The following is an 11,682-nucleotide window of genomic DNA, read 5'->3' as shown; positions in this document are numbered from 1 at the left end:
GCCTAAAGATGCATTCACACCAAAGTGAACGCTTGCGAACGAATAATTATTCGTAGAAAAACGTACCTGCAAAAGTTCGTTTGATCGCAAGCGTGTTTTGGTGTGGATGCACCTTTATATGAAAGTAGAACTTATCTATACAAACTTAATATAAGCTTTATAATTTTGGTGTGGATGCACCTTTACATGAAAGTAGAATTTATCAATACAAGTTTAATACATATAAGCTTTATAATATTATGTTCATATATATATGTATTTCTAAAATTGATTGATTTTAAGATAAGATAAACATCTTATTTTTATTATGTTTATTTTTAATTTTTAACGGTTTTTTCAATATTTTAGATGCAGATTTTCATGAGAATTATCTGGAGGCGATGTCATCATCTCCTATGTTGAAATGGAGTTGGTAACATTATCAAATTGTTGCCGGAATTTAAATGCATTCGTACACGAATCAAATGTTTGTGCTGTTGATGTTGGTCGAAAGAAAGGACAGTGCAGAGGTGATTCAGGCGGACCCTTACTGCGTGACCATAATATACAAATTTTCAGGTATCACTGAGAAATTGATAGTTTATTATAGACCAAAAGTACCCGATCACCTGCAAAAGAGATTTCTACTTAGAACAAAAGCTATTGGTAGGACGTATTTTAATATGGCATCCATTTAAGTAAAATTATTATTAAACACTTTTTTAAGTACATTTAAATTTATAAGTACATACCAACTGTGGACTTGCCAACGGCAAATAATTCACACACTACTCTGCATTCCCTAGAAGATTCTAACGTACATAAAGCAATTGCGATTCTTTTGTCAAGAGGAAGCACTTTACGCCAAATAATGTCTTATTTTTGTTAAGATTTTAACTGTTCAGACAGAACTGAAAAGCTTTTTTGAGGTATGTAGGATGATATATTTACAAATTTCTAAAATGGTCTTGGTACAGATGACGTTGTTCCAAGTAGTATAGCTTTATAGCAGCCTTCCACATGTTGAGTTAAAGTAGGAATGTTTTGTTTCTTCAATTGTAATTGCCTAAGATGCTACTTATTATTTTGGAGTAGCTTGACGATTTTAAGAAACATATTTTAATAAGAATTTCATATTTTTTTATTTATTTCTATTTTATGTTATTTCAAAAATCAAATTTCAATATCAAATTTTAAAATATCCTAGATACAAATAGTGTTTTGAGCATGTAATTCGATTTGTAATCAAAAAACATATGATTTAATTAATTTGGGGCAGTATGAACACTTACGAAATGTCTGAACATAGCATAAGTTATAGTTATGGTTATTTAGACAGCCAAATGTAATTAAAAATTACATGCTAAAAACACCACTCGTGTGTGCGAAAATAATAACTATAAAGAATGGTATTCAGTAGTTTTATTAGATTTAATGGATTTCAGGTATGTGGATTATTTTTTTTTACTCTTTTTTAAATTAGTAATAATTACAATTTTTTCTCTATATTCAAATTTAAAAATTTGCACTACTTTTAAAATATTTTTCCGTTTTTATTAAAGTCAACTGTTTTTAAAAATAAATGTCATATATTCGTTATCTCAACTTATCTTTGGTTCAAAATTTATCTCTCGCATAGTTGCATTAGAAATTTCGCTTAATTTCAGGCTTTGTTTCAATCAAATTAAGGCCATTTCCTTTAATATCGTCCTAACCTTAAAACTGAATTTTGTAAGGAGGAAACAACTTAATTTCGGTAAAACGAAGATGAAATTAAGATTTTTGTGACATTAAGGTCTGTCTGAACATAGTATTACTAGAATACTATGTTCACAATAGAACAACAATAATTGCAAAGAATATTATTCATTTTCGACATATTAACTTTAAATTTTATTACGTGTTTTGCACATATAAATCTAACAAAATCTCCATATTGTCCAGAGTTGCCATCGAAAGTAGTGCTTATTTTATTTGTTCTTTTGCGACATGCTTATAAAAGAAAAGGCCTAATATTAAATTCAAGAACACAAGAAATAGATTTTCTACACAAATTAATATTCAATTATATTGCATATAATCAGATCTTACATAACTTTCCGAACAAATTATGGAAAAGAGTAGAATTTCTATGCAAAAAATGACGCATACTGAAGAATGGAGACATTTTGACAACACATATAATGAAAATGCAAACAAATGCAAATAAGAGAGACAACAACACTTGCAGTTTTTGGCAGACAAAAAAAAAATATACAACAAATCGAGCCGATAAAAAATTTCATTAAAATATTACAAGTGTAATAGGAAACTGCACTTTGCGTAGTTCGCGCAAACATAAATATAAACAAATAAAAAAAGTGCGGGAAAATATGTTAGCAAGAATTGAAATTTAATATTTCTGCAAAAAAGCAATAAATATTAATATATAAGATTGTCGTGGCAATTAACCCTAAGTGTAAATTTTTATTGTCTATAATATATATATAGATATATATATATATAAAGGTATACGCAAAATTAACAAAAACGATAAAGAAAAACTATTAAAACTGTAAGTACAATAAGAATATCATTTTTAACATATAATTATATATATATGTATAAAAAAAATAAATTTTAATTCCGCATTTTGAAAAGTGAGAAAAGTCGCAAAAATAAGTCCTTGAAAATCATTATTTACCTGTTTCATGTCCTATTTTTATGCGATATTATGACTGCTTAAGGTTTAATAAATTAAATTTTTATTTTAGGAATATTCAATAAATAAAATTATTCTTAAAGTCATTAATAATGTCTTGCCGCCAAATTTCTTTTATTAAAATATGTGTAGTTGCTGCATACATTAGTAAATGATGAAATTACTTATGACGAATAATAGCCGCAATATAATTAAAGAGAACTTTAGTAATTTTCTTAATATAATTAATATAATTTTAGTATATTTATTAGTTAATATTATTTTTGTATGCACGTACAAGGGTATTTAAAATATTTAATTACATTATGATTATTATAATAAGCCTTGACGCAGCACGACCCCAAAGCTTTATTTGTGTGGCTGAATTACTTTTTTAAAATTTATTAAAATTAAAAAAATCTAAAGTATAAATTTAAATTTGAAAGAAATTCAATATATATAGAAAAATTTTATATTTTTACTTTACATAATTTAATAAAATTAATAATGTCTTTGATATTTATCATATCATAGCTTAGCGATTTTTTGCTTAACATATTTTAGGTAGATTCTGTTAAATTAATGCGACGTTTATATATTAATGTCATGATATCTTGAAATTATATGTTTTTAGTAAAAAATTCAAATTTTTTGACATAATATAGATAACAGTTACCCTCGAACTTTAAACCGTAAATTTTTATACACAGACCGTCATAGTTTTTTGGTTGTTTTTAATGACGGTACAATTTCAGATAGATAAATCTACAATAACCCTGTGCACCACAGCTTTTTATAATTTTTATATAAATTACTAAACCGTAAAGCTAATCTTTTTTATAATTATCGACATAAAATAGATTTTCAATGTTTATATAAATTATTTAGAGGTAAACGTAATCTATTTTAAATGATCAATATAAAATAGATTATAATAAATATATTTACCCACAAGTGTTAGCGAACTTACAACTACTTTAGACTTAGATTTAGATTTATAAGAAGTAAGAAAATGTTTCTAAAACAATGAATGGCCTGTAGACTGCAAAAGAAGTATTGGTTTCTATATGCAATGATTTTAAAAAATATATCAAATTTAAAAAAAAATTACTTCTTATAATTTATTCACATTGTATGAAAAGATATTGCAAAATATGAAATATGTATATATTTAAATATATATAAATATGTTTAATTTTATTTATTTACATGAAATCTTTATTTTTAATTTCTTTGAATTGATTAATTTAATTTTTGTGTTTAATTTTTAGGTGCAAAACGTACGCTATATGTAAAATAGCACATTGAATTTTTTAAACATATTTTTATTTAAAACTGTAAGTAATAATATAAGTATAAAAATTTTTTAATTTAGTATATTATATAAAATATAATTTAAATTATAAATTAATAGACATTTTTTTGTACTTTCCTAATAAATTTAACTCGAAAGCTTTGTCCTCTTACTGAATTCCATCGTCCTTAAGATAAGTCAATATCTAAGAAAGTGTAAAATGAATATATACAATTTTATTTTTAGATTTAAAAATTTGTTTATCTATTACTTACATAAAGCATTTTGTTAAATGCATAATATAAACAATTAGCTTTGCTTAATTGCTTTTGTTTAACTATTAGAGTTTATTGAACGTACCGATTTGTTAGCACCTTGCTTAATTAGCGAAATGTTTTTATTTAGAACAATTGTGTACTATACAAATTTATTTATTTGGTTTGAAACAAGTAAATAATAATAATAACTCATTATTTGATATATACTTGTTTCAAACAAAATGCACAGATGTTCTCATTTTTATTAAAATTAATTGTGTGGTGAAAATATTGTGTTTTATAGAATTATTAAAATTTATATTCTTTTATTTGCATTCGATAAAATATTCTTAAGCTATAATTTATTTCGACAGTTTTTTTTTTCACTTAGACTTCAAACTAAATTATAATATAAAATTAAAATCACAGTGTTGTCAACGTTTTTTGTTAATTTTTTTAAATAAAAAACTTTCATTAGTAGCAAATTTTATAGCGGAAGATAGAATCTAAATTCAAGAATCTCTCAGTATTACAGTTCGATTAGAATTGTTTGTTGTGTTCTAAACTCTACCTTGTTTGGTGGAATAATTTCCGGCAAGGTACAACGAACTTCAAAATGCTTTACGGTGGCATGTTAGTTTCTGACAGGTCCCTTATGTTTCTTTCCCATGTCCGCAATAGAATCGGTTAAGCACAAAGATAAAAAATTTTTTCATATTTTCAACAAAAAAATCTTCAAGATTGGTTTCGTCTATTGTGAAATTAAATAATGAAACTCATAAAAGCATTAATTATAGCCTATATGCCTATAGATACTTTTTAGAAAACGACAATATGTTCAACTATAAGGAAGAGAATAACTATGTGATGAATTCGAAATTGAACTGGCTCATGTTATTGTTCAAAGTGAGTTATTCTTCATATTATAATATGGTGTATTAAAAACACAAACCAAACAAAGGATAACAAGGTTATACGCAAGTAAATTGATCCTAATCACACTACTGGTAGCTTGACCATTGAAAATAAATTGAGTTGCATTCACACTATTGTAAGACTTGAATCTTGAAATTGGTTTTGTGTAATCGTAAATAACACATGACATGTTGCATTAAAAAACTAATACTCTCCTCCTTGTCTCCTCTATTAGAAATCGATATCAAGATTGAGGCTGCCGCTAGTATGAATAAATATCTGACAAACAAATTAAATTACTTTTATTTGTGGTCTGACCGTTTCAACAAAAAAGTTCCACATCGTTGCTTGCTGAAATACGATTTATACCCATATATAATATATAATAGACTAATTCTTGACGTGGAAATTTGCAAAGATACATATCGCATGAATATAAAATTTAATATCGAAAAAATATTTAAATTCCTTAATTACGATCTTATGATAGGGTAGAATAATATTTTGTTTTTTTTTTCATATAATCTCTCAAACATCGAGTAATTCATTAACATAATTATGAGAACCGAAGTTTTATTGTCAAATAAGTTTATCTATAATAGACTTTAATTCTGCTGTGTATGAGTGAGTACGGTTGCAAGACACTGCCGGGTGCATGTCCCGGAGTCCCTCGTCGAGTTCGATGAGCAAGCACCCTGTGAGCTACAACAACAATAACTTGACTGAGTAGTGATTTACTTAGTGGGTTTACTGTTCAATATAATTGTCGTAAGGTAGGTAATAAAATGCCGTTTTTGTCAGAAATTTAGAGGTCGAAATGAAGGATAGTGTATGACTATCAAGCTTTACTTTAAATAAGAAAGAGAATATTAGAAAAATAGCACTTCACTACATCACATTATCTGTAAAGAATCTCTTATCAGTCAGTAAATATTAATTATAAACAGTAGATCAAGTATACATTTTTGCTTTATTATTATAATTTCCCTAGTTAGTATCACTGATTTTTTATAAGAGCATAGACCGGAATCCTAGTTTTATAGTTAAAATTAATACTAACATTTTTAACAGTTTTCGACCATGGATAAAGCTTATTTTCTTTTCAAAATTTTTCTTAAATATAATATTTATATAATATGATATTGTTTTTTATAGTTGACTTTAAATTTTTTTTTATTTTTTCGATATGTTATGCGTCTTCATTAATAAAAATGTTCAAATTTGTGTAATATCTTGTAAATAAAAATATAAGCTTGTTATTCTAATAATATATTTTTTATGCAATTTTTCAAATTAATATAGTAGTATAAAGAAACACTATGTAATTTTACTTCATCAGTTTACTTCATCACACTCGTCGCTAGATCCCATCTACATACATCTGCAATCATTCAATGTTGGAGAGTTCTCAATTCCTGCTAGAAATAGTCATTAGAAATGTGTTCGCATTCAGTTGTTCAGTTGTTCTTGCAATTCGGAAGAGAATTGAGCGCCGCCGGTAGGAAAGACTACGTAGTCGAAATATACAGATATAAAATAAAATATTTCTGAAAACAAAATGAAAGCGTCTCGTTCGTATGTGCTTTCTTGTCTTTATAGTGAAATACGTCGAAGATTTATTTTTAGAACATTCAAATAAATTTAAGATGTATTTTAATTAATTAAATTTTTTCCAATATTAATGATAGTTCATTAAATAAAAAAATAAAATCGTATAATGAAAATAAAATTTTGCATTTTAAGAATATAAATTCATTATATAAGTTAAAATTAAATTTAAAATATTAAATTTTTAAAAAATATGAATTTAATCGAACAAACGAACAATTAAAAATGTCGAAAACGCAGAGTCCCTCATCTTCTTTACGCAGTAATCAGCCCCGTAGGCAGGTGAAGCGTTGCTGTCGTAATTTTTTTACGTTTATGTGCACCCAAGTTGGTGTTGGAGCACTAATCGTACTGTACGCTATATTTGGGGCGGTATCGTTCATGAACATCGAACGTGAATATGTGGATAAGACAGCATCCGAAGTGGTTGCCTTAAGGCATAACTGCTCAGTGGAGTTATGGCACATAACTGAAGAACTTAATACATTCGATAGATTTAAGTGGCAAAAGGAAGCAGAAGCAGTATTAAAAGAGTACCAAACACAAATTGCTGCAATGATTAAAAATGGTTACGGCGGAAGAACACCACAACAGATTTGGTCCTTCCCAGCAGCACTTATGTTTTGTTTGTCAGTTATTACTATGATTGGTTATGGAAATATGGTGCCACGTACGCCTTGGGGAAAGGGCTTTACAGTTATATATTCCACTTTTGGCATACCACTTTATATATTGTATTTTTTAAATATGGGAAAAGTATTGGCGCGTTCCTTTAAGTTTTTATATCGCTCTTTGCATGAATGCACGCAAGATAACTCATCCATTGATAAACGTTTGGATGCACTAGAGTGCGGTAGTACTGGAAATGATGAACGTAAAAGGATTATTGTACCTTCAACTGCTTGTTTGTGGGTTATTATCTTCTATATAATAACGGGCACAATTATGTTTGCTAATTGGGAGAAATGGTCATATCTTAATTCATTCTATTTTTGTATGACGTCATTATGTAAAATCGGTTTCGGTGATTTTGTGCCGGGTGCAAGTTTGGTAACGTCTGCAGATATCGAAGCGGCTCGGAAAAATGCTATTGAAGATGCTACAGCAGATCCAAATGAACTATTTGAATTACAACTTATGACCGATCAAAATTCAAAATTAGCAATAAATTTTCTTTACATGTTAATAGGCATGGGCCTAGTCGCAATGTGTTATAATTTAATGCGTGAGGAAGTGCGTGTGAAGGTGCATGATATGAAAGAGGACACCAAAGTTTGTCTTGAAGATACAAGAAAACGATTCGGACGTTGTTTTGATAGTAATGACTCTTATGACGATGATTACTATTAAACAAATAATTTTAGTATATAAAACATTTTTAGTGTATATAGATAGCATTGTCAATTTAAAAGATTTCATGCCACATATAATTTTTTTAAATTAATCTAATTACGTGTTTAAATTTTTACTCGTACAAATACAAAACTAAAGTTTTATTTATTATCTTAATGTGCAAAAATGAGATTTTTATTAAAAGGATTGTTGGAGGTGCGTACTACCAGATTTAGGAATTTTGAAAAAGTAATTTATAAATAAATTTGCCAAATAGCTTTAAATATAAATACATTATTATTATTAATATTTGTTATTAAATTAACCTTTTAATGTTGCAGTACTTTACAATTTAGAGATACTAATCCTATATAAACTATGTAACATAATTTAGCATAAGAGACATACTATGGTGCCTGTGCTGTCTTCTCTGTTAATATTCTATATATCCAAAATGCAATTCAATTTCGTTTTATTTTAATAATTATTGAATATCATGATTTTTATTTTTTCACATTTTGTTACGATTGTAAACGTACAATATAATACCACATAGTATTTCTAATACTAAGCTATTTGTATATTCTTGATACTTGATTCTTGAGATATATAGGTTTTTAAAGTTGTAAATTTTTTACTTTGATGTTATGTTCATATATATTTCGATTGATATTATGCGAAAACATTGAGGCAAATATATTTCTGAGTATTTGCCGTATAAAGTACATAAGTACATACATTTTATTCTTTTAAATTCTAGCAGTAAATCCACGTATGAGAACCGGTTTTATAATCATTCTGCATATCCATATCTAATTTACTTTGGATAGTAATTTAAAGTTAATAAGTTGTAAATGGATAAAATATCTTATGCTTTAAAGAAGTTTCTCTTATTAACATGGCTTTTTTGTTGGGTTCGACCCATATAATTTATCTTTTTTTCTTCATTTATATTTTTGAAGTTTTCTTCAAATTACTAAAAACGTCTCGTACGTGTTTATGTTAATTTATAGAACATTATGGTGAAAAAGTTTACTTAACCAATTGCTGCAAATATTAAGTTACATATAAGAGTTAAATGGGTTGTATTATAATCTTAAAATCATGTGATAGTTGAGCATTTACGCTCATTAAATGCTTAAAAAATATATTCCAAAAATTGGAAAGAATCTTGTCATACCATAAACAAGGATTGGTTTCAATAATAATGAATTGAATAATATTGAATCGATAAATATCTAAAAATAATTCCACTTGTACTAGATGATGCTAGGGATAAAGGACATTGTTACACACTTGATTCATTGATATAGTTAATTAGTATTTGATAATAGTACGTTAGATTGTATATGTAATGCAGAATTATTAACTTTCAATATAGAAATAAACATATTTTTCTTCTTCTCTTATTTCAAGGCAATCATTGATAATTTTTTGCAGCTACAAAACCGTGTTACAAACTTCAGTGTAATGCTTGGTGGCGGCGCTGAACGTTTATGCACGCCAAGCACTTCAGCTGGTCCATTTCGAATATTTGCAGTTGCGGGGTTTCAAAATCGTATTAATGATATAGTATATTGTCCACCAATAATACGACAACCAACCCAAAATGTAGAAGATTCGACAGCGATCATATACTTTGGTGGAGATGTACAGGTATAAAATCAAAAACTTCATTATGTAATTTTCTAATTAAATACTTCATTTTCTTATTAAAACTACTTACAGGATTTTCCAGAGAGTATGGAGACGAACCGCGATAGTCGCGGGTATATGAAATACAATTTAGAAAATTCAGCTATACTATTGCGTGAGGCATTTCCGCTGTCACATATCATTGTCATACGCCCTGTTAGGTAGATATCTATATTTTTTAAACATTTAAAAAGAATTCTTTGACGAAAATGTATTTAAATACTAATATATATTAATAATACAATGTATTTTTAAATAGAATGGAGTTTAAAACTTTTAGTTGTTTTGACAACTTTGTGCGTGGAAACAATGCTGGAGTGCCGGATCATACGCCAATGAATCATGCTCTACAACATTTAGAAAAGTAAATCTAATAAAAATATAGATCTCAATAAATTTTTAATTTTTACTAAATACCTTTTTTTAGATTATTACAAAATCTATCTCAACGCCTTATATCTATACCAGAGAGCGAAATTATGGATCAGGCCGCACAAGCAGCTGCTGCTGCAGCAGCAGTTGCAACAGCACTTTCATCAAATCTGTCAACTGTTACAACTGATTCATCATCATCGTCATCGATATCAAATGATAATAATCAGGAAATGGATATTGATATATTGCAAGTTCAAGAAAATATTAGTGTTGATGGAGAAAATGCTGTGTTATTTCCCAACATAGCAGGTGCTGCAGATATCTCTAAGTCAACTGATGAAACACCAACAACTAATAGTAATGCATCTAATGCAGAAAATATATCTGTTTCAAATGTAACTGCAACAAAACAACATCCAACTACAGCGCAACAAAATAATGTTCAGCACTTAAATAATAGTAACAATTGCACTCTTCAAATTCAACAACAAAATCGTTCAAATAATAATCCATTGTGGTGGCGTGAAAATCTCAATTTAGATAAATCCAAATTAGTTCTGATTGGATTTAGCAAGGGTTGCGTTGTCCTCAACCAAGTGAGTCAAATTTAGTGTAAAAATCGTTACATTTTATATATTTAATAAGACACACTTATTGATTTTACATAGAGCTCAGTAGTGATATATTTATATGCCCTTATAAGTTTGTGTTATTTATGTAGATTAGATAATTGAGGACTTCTGTTAACTAAAGTAAACAAAGGTTAGGTTATGCTGGCAGTAAACAAAGCTAATTAGACAATAATGTGCAGTTTTATCCACGTTAGCAAAAAAAGAAACAAAACTCTTTCCATTTTTAAATTTTTATTCACATACATATCAGTTTGCTGATAGGGATAGAGTATGCCATCAGATAGATTATAATTCTGTAGAACTAAGTATATACCTTTTTGTTTTGACATTTTCTCCGGTGACTAGCGTTCGTCGTGTCAGGGTATTATCCTTAGAAAACACATCTTAGGCATAGGTCGATCACCATGTAAATGGTAAACGGAACCATGACAATGGTAAAGCTCCAGTTAGTAGTTAACTGAAGGTTTCGACACTAAAATATACAAATTCAGATTAGTGTCTCCTATTTGTAGTGAATAAAACATCTATAATATGTAACTACATCGTCCCAGTTTTTTCTGTCAAATAATGACTGTCACTAGTTGATAGGAACATCGTCCCTATCAAACTATGTTCCTGGGACATCGTCCCAGTTTTTTCTATTAAATAATAACTGTCACTATTTAATAGGAAAAACTGGGACGATGTAGTTACATATTATAGACGTTATAAGTTTTGTAGACGTACACATTAAGTTAGTATTTAAAAAAAAATATATGTCATTGTATATAATGATTTGGACTACATATAAAAGCTGAATTTATTTTTTTGTTCACTTGATATTTTTCTAATTGTTGCATTATTTGCTAACAGTTCGAATTTTTGTTACAATTTTTTTAGTATAGGAATACGGATATTCTTATACTTCCTGCACTT

At 27.8% G+C, this 11,682-nt stretch overlaps 2 protein-coding genes across 3 annotated transcripts; both read left to right on the top strand.

Moving 5' to 3' along the window:
* Window positions 1-2,500: 2,500 nt before the first annotated feature.
* Window positions 2,501-10,761, top strand: LOC119677777. 2 transcript variants are annotated; one of them, XM_038089287.1, is made up of 6 exons: window positions 2,501-2,533; window positions 3,931-3,996; window positions 9,482-9,721; window positions 9,794-9,921; window positions 10,020-10,124; window positions 10,188-10,761. In XM_038089287.1, exons 3-6 carry the CDS (start codon window positions 9,536-9,538, stop codon window positions 10,744-10,746), a joined length of 978 nt encoding a protein of 325 aa, XP_037945215.1. In that variant the 5' UTR covers window positions 2,501-2,533; window positions 3,931-3,996; window positions 9,482-9,535; the 3' UTR covers window positions 10,747-10,761. The 2 variants fall into 2 exon arrangements, with proteins under 2 accessions (XP_037945215.1, XP_037945216.1); XM_038089288.1 differs by lacking the exon at window positions 3,931-3,996 and having other exon boundaries at window positions 2,522-2,533.
* Window positions 6,943-8,140, top strand: LOC119677776 (TWiK family of potassium channels protein 7-like). Its single transcript, XM_038089285.1, has one exon. It carries the CDS (start codon window positions 6,959-6,961, stop codon window positions 8,081-8,083), a length of 1,125 nt encoding a protein of 374 aa, XP_037945213.1. The 5' UTR covers window positions 6,943-6,958; the 3' UTR covers window positions 8,084-8,140.
* Window positions 10,762-11,682: the final 921 nt, after the last annotated feature.

The sequence above is a fragment of the Teleopsis dalmanni genome, chromosome 2 (genome assembly GCF_002237135.1).
Source record: "Teleopsis dalmanni isolate 2A chromosome 2, ASM223713v2, whole genome shotgun sequence".
NCBI classification, from domain to species: domain Eukaryota; kingdom Metazoa; phylum Arthropoda; class Insecta; order Diptera; family Diopsidae; genus Teleopsis; species Teleopsis dalmanni.
This window is presented reverse-complemented; position numbering and strand designations above follow the sequence as displayed.

What these genes read in the sequence shown, in the direction of transcription:
- LOC119677776 (XM_038089285.1), top strand. Translation starts at nt 6,959, where the DNA reads ATGTCGAAAACGCAGAGTCCCTCATCTTCTTTACGCAGTAATCAGCCC.
- LOC119677777 (XM_038089287.1), top strand. Translation starts at nt 9,536, where the DNA reads ATGCTTGGTGGCGGCGCTGAACGTTTATGCACGCCAAGCACTTCAGCT. An exon ending in ACTTTGGTGGAGATGTACAG is followed by an intron (nt 9,722 to 9,793) that starts GTATAAAATCAA and finishes AACTACTTACAG; the next exon opens with GATTTTCCAGAGAGTATGGA. An exon ending in GCTCTACAACATTTAGAAAA is followed by an intron (nt 10,125 to 10,187) that starts GTAAATCTAATA and finishes ACCTTTTTTTAG; the next exon opens with ATTATTACAAAATCTATCTC.